The sequence below is a fragment of the Papilio polytes genome, unplaced genomic scaffold (genome assembly GCF_000836215.1).
Source record: "Papilio polytes unplaced genomic scaffold, Ppol_1.0 DF824180.1, whole genome shotgun sequence".
NCBI lineage: Eukaryota > Metazoa > Arthropoda > Insecta > Lepidoptera > Papilionidae > Papilio > Papilio polytes.
Genome location: NW_013525024.1, coordinates 930,173 through 938,922, shown reverse-complemented (window position 1 = coordinate 938,922; position 8,750 = coordinate 930,173). Strand labels below are relative to the sequence as shown.

Sequence of the window (8,750 nt, the reverse complement as noted above, 5' to 3'; positions counted from 1 at the left end):
CCGCCGCTCCTACCAGCTCACCGCCGACTGGGCGCTGCTGCTCACGCAGCTGCTCGCGAACCAACTCATCGACGCCTACAATAACACGTAATTTTATGTGTTACCCTTTGTACCCATCAGCCTATTAGCATTGTTTTGCCCATTGGATTGGCCCAATGGGCAAAAAGGAGGGACTAAGCTATTAATGTGCTGATTATCAGTTGACACCTTCGCACTCACGTCACATATAACCTTAATTATTAGGGTAACCAGCCGTACTAATTACATCGAATGCATATTCAATCGTAGAGAGCATATGTGTTCTTCCATACTATCCTCTACATCTATACATTTCATCAAAATCCCTAATAGACTAGACTAGAAAATCTAACAAACATCCATCCATCTTAACTTTCGTATTTAAGTGTGATTAAACATAAGCGTCAATTTTACATATATAGCGATTTACACTTAATAATCATGCTCTGATCGATGTATAATAATTTTTATTAGTATGGAATAGAATAAAACTAAATATAGGTGTGAGTTATGTAAAGTGCAGTTTTGTATTATCAGGCTGTGCCGCAGCAACCTGTTCACGACATTAATCGACATGCTGGCGACGTTAATCCATTCCACGCTGGCGGAGGGCGGCGACGACAACAACAGGAAGCACTACCAGAACCTCATGAAGAAGCTCAAGAAGGAGATAGGTGACAGGCACGGGCCCTCCGTACAGAGTGTGCGACAACTGCTCCCCCTCTCAAAGAATACTATCATTGAGGTATTAGATTCATCATAATTAATTCTCTATACGTCACTACTAAAGGGGCTTAGAGCCTAAGTAGAAGCCGTGATGTTACACATATCTTTTCAATTCTTCGTTAATATGTAAAGGTTGTATTTGTTTTCCTTTAGTAAGTACGTTGGGTAGATATAAGTAAAATTTGAAAAACACATTGGTGCATGGGCTTCGAATCCAGTACCTGCAGATTACAAGCCACTGATGCTAAAACATAAATTTATGGTATTTAAAATTCGTAATTAAGGTTTCATTAAAAACTGAATTCATAATACTATTTAAGTTTACATTAAGCGTACATTTGTTCTTCAGGGATTTCACGTATTTTTGTTTCAGGTGATCGCTTGCGAGCCTTTAGGCTGTTTAGTGGACCAAAAGGGAAACAAAATATCTGGCTTCGACAGTGATAAGAAACAGGTATATTTAAAGAACCGTATTAACGTAAAAATTAAAAGTTTATGAAATGACTTTTAAGACAGGATAAAAAAGCATGTTAGTAAATATAGCTGATTATGGATATGTTGTTGTCAGGGTCTGCGGCTGACGGACAAGCAGCGCGTGTCGAGCTGGGAGCTGGTGGAGGGTGGCAGAAACCCCGCCCCCCTCTCCTGGGCCTGGTTCGCGGCCACCAAGATAGAACGGAAACCTCTCACTTATGAAAATGCTCACAGGTCAGCTTTTACATAACAAAATAAACTCGTTACGCGAATTGGTGGCACTCATGTTTATTAGTTAGGCAGTATATTTTTTTTTTTACTTAATAGATTATATAAATAACGTTTTGTTTGCATTTTACAGGTTATTAAAATATCATACACACAGTCTCGTCCAACCACAAAGCTATTATTTAGAATCAATTCCGTTGCCGCCTGAAGATTTGGAGACAAATGACAATAAACAGGTAATTTGTATATTCTAAAATTATCTAACTGATGCTTCATTCATATTTTTATACTTCTTAAGTAGTTTTATTTTAAAAGTGTATACACCAATATTTATTAATATTATTTTTTCAGGACAACGGCAGCTTGGACTCGAGCCCAACGGGAGCCGGCAAGGGACGCAAAATGCCCTGCAAAAATAATAAAGCCAAAAAACCTAAAGTGGCCACACCCGTATGTATCGAATTTATATATACCAATTGTACGTAGATATTCATATTCGCGAACGCTAGTAAACAATATTCTTATAGATTTTAGCTGTAACAAGTATTCTAAAGTAGAATATCTATACTAATATTGTAATGGGGAATGATTTGTATTTTTGTATGTATTAAAATAACTCTAAAACCACTGGGCCGATTTTTGCACCATTAGAAGGTTACGTAACAACTGAATAAAATACGCTATTTTTTACTATGTATTTTTTAATTAGCAGAGGAAGTTGCGAGCAATAGCTAGTCTGTATTTCAATCCGAGAAAAAAGATGCATCTCTTGATCGCATGAGATGTAAATGTTTTCGTCAAATGACTTAGTTTTTTTATTTTATTTTTTTATGATTCACAGACAAACGTGGGCGGTGTGGTGGGCGTGGGCGGCGTGGGGCTGTCGGCGCCGGCGCAGCAGCCGCAGTTCATACAGTCGCAGCAGCAGTGGTTCCCGCCGCCCGGAGCCACGTATTACAACCCACCTGGTACAGATTATGCGAAACTTTGTATGTATGGATGTTACCGCGTAAAACCGGTTGCTTGGATTTTGGGAGTTTGGTATGGTAGAACATAGTATGCAAAGATATATGTGCTACTTTTTTATTTTTATTTATATAGTTACACTAGCCGTTCCCGTGCGGCTTCATCCGCATGAATCTGTGAAAATTTTATTTTATTGTTTCCATGTGTCAAATTATAAATAGCAAATGTCAAAATGACATGACATGAAAAACCTTGACAGTCTTGCTTCCTTGATGTTGGCAGAAATTTATGGTCTCATTCCCAGATTAGGGTTTTTATCCAAAATATTTACCCCCTAAGTTTAATGGCGTGAAAACATATAGCCTAAAGCGTGACGTAAGTGTGGGGCTTTTTATTAAAAAGAGAATTATTCAAAAATATGCTGTAATTGCTGACATCTAAGGCAACAAAGAAGTGTGGGTTTACGCTTTATTATAATAGTATAAATTACATATTTCAAACTACATATGTCACTAGATTTTCATGAAATTATTTATCTGACTCTAACAAGGTAGTTTTAAATTACAATAACACAGTAGGTAATGATTTTTTTTAAACAATGTAGAACACCTATTAGTGGTCAAGTTATCATTTATGTGTTTTTAAACCGACGTATTTTGTATTTGTTAAGTAAGTCATATGTTGTGTGTACTATAAAAAAAAGTAACGCCAACTTGAGGTTATAAGAAATTTTATTTAGGACAAAAATTATCAACTATAATGTCTACATTCTACTAAATAGTCCTAAAAATACGTATTGTAAGACACTCGGAGATTTAATTAATGTTGTTTTATAGCGGCTGGTGTGAGTCCGCGCTCGGTGACGCAAGCCTCGACGACGCAGTGCAAGCAGGCGCTCAGCAACATGCTGCGTCAGCGAGTGCCCTTCAACCAGATGACGCAGATGCAGGTAATATCAACATAGCCTCCAAAAACACCTAAAATGTGTGAAATTAGTTTGTCTCCATTTGGCTGGCTTTTATATATGTAAAATACTTATATAATAATAATAAGTATTATTATTATTATTTTGGGTGACACTAGCAGCTAGTTAGCTGATGCGTGTGTGATGTATAGCTCGGAGATTTAAGTTTATCTAGTTTATTTTTAAAAGCCTTGACTGTTGGAGCCGCTACTACACTACTCCGAACTTGTTCCATGCCGTGATAACTCTGTTAGGCAGAAAATGCTCGAATGAGTTCCTTTTTGCTGTTGGTTGACATAGTTAATCTATTTTTTGTAAACAACAGCAGAATACGGGGTACCCCGGCGCACCGCACGCCCGCGCGCCCTTCCCCCGGCAAGGCATGCGACAAATGCAGCCCAATCAGATGTCGCAGATGCAGCCCAAGTAAGTTAATATGTTAAAAAAAACTTCAAAAATACATTCCTAAAAAGAAGTATTGCCCCCGAGTAAATTATAACTAGGAATAAGGGCTTGTCCAACCACTGGCTGATAGAGGCTCGGATAGCTTAAAAATAACGTCACTGTCAGATAAAGGAACAAAATCCGATATTTCCGTCACATATTTTACACGTTGAATTGTTATCAGACAATTTGGTGGGACAGGCTTCGTAGTATTTTTAAGTATCTCAGCGGCTGAAGTTCATATATGGACTGTTTGTGGTTTCTCTTCCTTTATGCTACACTTTACTACATTTTCTTTACTAACCGTCAAGATTATTAGGTAAGATGGCAAATTCTAAAAAGTTTTTTCTTACCGTCTTGGCCAGGATAAATTATGATCTAAAAAATGTTTTGCAAACTAAAATTCTAGTTAACCACTTGAATATTTTCGCAGTCAAATGAACCCCATGAGTGCGATGGGCAATATGGGTCCAATGGGACAAATAGGTGGTGTCCAAATGGGACCGGGGCAAATGGGCGCCGGTCAGATGGGAAGCGGGCAAATGAGCCAGAGCCAGATGGGCGGCGGGCAGATGGGCAGCGGCCAGATGCCCGGCATGGGCGGCCAGATGTTCGGAAACCAGTATGGTGGTATGCAGCAAGGTTATGGAGGATACGGACAGCAAATGATGCAAGGTGGCCAACAACAAATGATGAACCAAGTAAATATTTTAGTTTTAAATTACTTCTTTTTAAAGTAACAGAAATACTTTAACTGCACTTTTTATAGGGCATGGGTCAAAGTGTCAATCAAATGAGTCAGCAAGTAAACCAAATGGGTCAGGGTGTCAACTCTTTAGGACAAAATGTTAGTCAAATGAGCCAAGGCGTCGGTCAAGGTGGACAGATGCCACAGGGTATGGGACAAATGGGACAAAGCATGGGACAGATGGGTCAGGCTATGAGCCAGATGGGGCAAATGGGACAAGGTGGTGGTATGGGACAAATGAACAGTCAGACCTCATCGATGGGACCGCAAGGAGGCAGTGCCATGGGTGGATTCCTCGGACAACAATCATTCCAACATCAACAGGTATATATTATATGTTTATTAAAGTTGTTCCAATACGAAGATATGATATGTTAAATAGATAATGTCCTCTTGTTTATTTTAGAATATGATGAGTGGGCGAGCGAGTCAAGAAGCATTCCTAGCACAACAAAGGCAAAATGCTCGCCCGCAGTACATGCAAGTAAGTTAAGACATATCTTCTAAATCTTACTTATTTTACGAATTTGTGATTTTGTAACGTTGTTAATGTTCCATTACCAAGATTTTAATCGTATTGCCATTCTAATAGCAAAATTTTGGATAAATGTTTCTTACTAAGTTTCTCAAAACGGCCTTACGGATATCAATGAAATTTGACAATAATGTAAAACATAGTCTGGAAGAAGAAACAGGTAACTAATTATTTTTTTCTATTCCGCGCGGTCATCAGCTTATAAAAGATAATCATAACTGTTTTGTCAAAAGGCGCCTAACGTAACGATGGGTGGTATGAGCGGCCCTGCGCCGCCGTACCCACGCACCATGCAGCCGCAGCAGGGCGCGCAGTACGGCCAGCAGCTAACGCCGCAGCTGCGCATGCGCCAGCAGGTGCTCGCTATGCAGCAACAGCAGCAGCAGGGCCCGCTGGTGCAGCACCTGCAGCGCCAGCAGTACCAGCCACCCTACTGAACTACTACTAATATGGTCCTTGATCTAATGATGTTAGAATAAAAAAAAGTAGTGTGGTAACATCTTTAAAATTCACTGTCCCATAAATTTATATGTATATCTTAAAAGTAACAAATGTAATATTTTAGATGAATTTTTTGTACATATTATTTTCTGATAGATATAAGAGAAATACTAGGATGTTAAAAATGAACTAAAAAGATAAATGAAATCATGTTTTACATTTTATATATCTACATTTAAAATTATTAACTTGTTTCGATTTTTGAATGAAATATGCTTTTCAATCTCTTTTAAATTAATTTATTTTTTACTTTAAATTTGGTAATAAATTATACGGTAATACTAAGTGTAATAACTTTATGTAAGTTATAATCATTTTTTTATTAAATTTCTAAATATAAATAGAACATTTGTGTGGGAAATGAATTTAAAATGTAGTACAATCTCGTATGTATTATTTCTTGTTAATTTTATTTGTAAATACTTTCTTTTAATACATGAACTTTTAGATATCGCTTGGTTTTATTTTATATTATGGGTATTTACATAAAACATCAGCAATACCAATATTAATACGATATTTTTATCTAAAATGTTTTTTTTTTTGCATGTTTTTGATTTACTTAATTGTCATTATTCATTTGAGAAAACAGTGTTTTTTATATCATTAGTTATAACAATAAATCTATCAATTCCAACTTCTATAAGAATAAAATGTCGAAAATTGATAAGATTCATGACTGATTTTACACAACCCATCCCTACGAAGTTTGAAATTAATTGTCAAAGTAATCTAAATTATTTAGACACACTACAGAAATCCAACTTTTATATTAAAAAAAAAACATATACTATCTATTCTAGTTTCTTATCTATCCTTTGGCTTTTAAAAACATGTTTCAACATGTCACTGTCACCTTGAGGAATAATTTTTAGGTTATGTTTTTGTTATTGTTATGTTTTGTCTCTTTTTGTATTGTTTAAATATTAAGGAAAAATGTTACATTCTGTCAACACGTTACAATACCGTGGTTTGAAATTGTTTTTAAGGCCGTGTGATTACAAAATTATTAGACAAACAATACATAGTGTAGGCTTAAATGATATTCCTAAAGTAACTGGAACTGATATAAAAAAAATAATACGGCAAAAAGGCCTCGCTGTACAAGATGGGTACACATCATTTATTACTAAGTGTACAGTATGTTCGGGAAATGAAAAAAGCAGCGACAGTAAATTGTACATCAATAAAACAACCGGTACGTTGTGAATGTAAACATAACCTAAAAACCAAAATTGCTACGTGAATTTGTCGTAAAAATGTTTTAAACATATAACGAACATTTATCGTCATGCATATTTCTTCGAAATTCAATCATTGCTATTTTTTAGGATACTTTTCGTGTCCAAAGTGCAACATACATGGAGACTGGAATATCTTAGAAAGAATTATAAAGAAAGTGAAAATGGAGGCATCAATTAAAGATTACATACAAAAAATGCAGCAAGATAATCTACAATTTGAAAAAGACTGGCAAGATATACTAGATAATACTACCTCATTATCCAACACTAATGAAAAGGAAGCTTTAGAAATATTTAGGCTATTTGAATTTCCTGTGAGTATATAGGCTAGACTAAGAATCTAGGAACTTAGGATATACATCTATTTTACCCTCCCTCTCTTGTCCTCTTATACTAGGAAGTATATTATATTTTTATATCATGATTCCTAATTATTTAATAAAACAAAATGTTATTTTCAGTACCATCCTGAAGCCTGCAAAGTGTTATCAGATGTTAGAATTTCTATGGAACACAACATATTGTATTTCCTTTTAAAGAATGCAAGTGACAAAGTTATAGGGTACCGTAAAATTGAGGCAGGCAGAGAGGAGGAAGCTGAAAGTCACGGACACCACACCGCTGGCCTATTCTGGTGTAAAGCACACAGAGTGGGCCATAATGCACAAGCTGTCTTAGTTCCTAGTGTACATGATGTATTACATTTAGCTGCTCATAAAATACCAGGTTGGTATTTGTTTGCCTTTCAAAGTATGTACATCTTACTTAATATTATAAATGCGAAAGTTTAAATGATGACAGAGATAGATCTTTGTTAGAGTTTGTAGCCTAAACTGCTGAATGGATCTCGATGAAATTTGGAATAGATGTAGAGGACACTCTAGAAGAACACACAGGCTACCTATTTTTAAATCCCACGCGGACAAAGTCGCAGGCGAAAGCTATACCTTGTAATTCTTTTCAAGTGTAATACCGCTTTCAAAACCATCCTTTTTCTAAAAAGTGATGGGAAGTGGTATTTATTTTGCCAGGGAAGGAAATATGTAGGAAAGGTACATTAATCTCCTAACTTCTCATTATTTGGGTCAAGGAGGGGATCCTTTCCAATAAATGCAAAGCAGAAGCAAGATTTAAACAAATTATAGATGCTTTTTAGCATTGTTTACTTACCTGTTATATTTTATGGATATTTGACTGTAATTGAACTTTTAGGTTCCCTTGTATGGCTGAATAATTGCAATTTACCACCTGTTGTTCTACCAACGCTTGAGGGATACCAAAAGCTATGTCTATGGGGTGACTGGGACAACATGCGAGCGGTAGCCGAGAAACTTGGTGAAGAAAGATGTCGTTTTGTGAGGTAACACTTTGTTTATAATTTTGTTTTGATTGTGTAATTTTTAATTAAATAACTTTTACGTTAGACCAACAGATGGTCTAGTTACGGCTTCGGAGACAGCTGCTGCTAATCTCTCATTAAAAGCTCTGGTATCCGAAGCGAAACCCGCAGCTCATAGATCAATTACAACATTTTCTGCATTACGAGATGATGTTTATGCAGAACTCACCAACATTGACAAGGTTAGTTAAAGCAGCTAATGTGTTCTATTAGATCAATAAGTTAAGGTATTAATAAGAAATTCTATATATATAGTTGAATTCAATTGACCAAAATGTATTAAACGTATCTAAACAATTTTAGCTTTATGACGCTGTGATCTCAGACAAGTTTGTGTTTGTATCATCAATTTAAACATCAAAATAAATTTATATGCAGTGATTTGTATATAATTTCTTATTTGAATAGAATTGTACTATACCTAGTGTGTAAGGGCAGGTGCGAGGTGTGAAGTGGCGTCGCTTCCCCGCCCTCACCCGGCTGCTAGGCGGGCACCGGCGCGG

General features: G+C 36.3%; 2 protein-coding genes across 2 annotated transcripts in view; both read left to right on the top strand.

The window, feature by feature from the left end:
- LOC106110987 (mediator of RNA polymerase II transcription subunit 12-like) overlaps positions 1 to 5,752 on the top strand; it is a 21,620-nt gene extending 15,868 nt beyond the window's left edge. Inside the window, exons 27-39 of the mRNA XM_013292956.1 lie at positions 4 to 87; positions 556 to 763; positions 1,118 to 1,198; positions 1,313 to 1,452; positions 1,580 to 1,682; positions 1,798 to 1,896; positions 2,288 to 2,414; positions 3,249 to 3,361; positions 3,702 to 3,802; positions 4,254 to 4,521; positions 4,590 to 4,892; positions 4,975 to 5,052; positions 5,337 to 5,752. Coding sequence (XP_013148410.1) covers positions 4 to 87; positions 556 to 763; positions 1,118 to 1,198; positions 1,313 to 1,452; positions 1,580 to 1,682; positions 1,798 to 1,896; positions 2,288 to 2,414; positions 3,249 to 3,361; positions 3,702 to 3,802; positions 4,254 to 4,521; positions 4,590 to 4,892; positions 4,975 to 5,052; positions 5,337 to 5,540 — 1,909 coding nt within the window. The 3' untranslated portion in view covers positions 5,541 to 5,752. The remainder of the gene's footprint in view (positions 1 to 3; positions 88 to 555; positions 764 to 1,117; positions 1,199 to 1,312; positions 1,453 to 1,579; positions 1,683 to 1,797; positions 1,897 to 2,287; positions 2,415 to 3,248; positions 3,362 to 3,701; positions 3,803 to 4,253; positions 4,522 to 4,589; positions 4,893 to 4,974; positions 5,053 to 5,336) is intronic.
- A 723-nt stretch (positions 5,753 to 6,475) lies between these two features.
- LOC106110986 (twinkle protein, mitochondrial) overlaps positions 6,476 to 8,750 on the top strand; it is a 4,690-nt gene continuing 2,415 nt past the window's right edge. The window contains exons 1-6 of the mRNA XM_013292955.1: positions 6,476 to 6,802; positions 6,936 to 7,162; positions 7,310 to 7,574; positions 8,061 to 8,208; positions 8,273 to 8,429; positions 8,686 to 8,744. Coding sequence (XP_013148409.1) covers positions 6,541 to 6,802; positions 6,936 to 7,162; positions 7,310 to 7,574; positions 8,061 to 8,208; positions 8,273 to 8,429; positions 8,686 to 8,744 — 1,118 coding nt within the window. The 5' untranslated portion in view covers positions 6,476 to 6,540. The remainder of the gene's footprint in view (positions 6,803 to 6,935; positions 7,163 to 7,309; positions 7,575 to 8,060; positions 8,209 to 8,272; positions 8,430 to 8,685; positions 8,745 to 8,750) is intronic.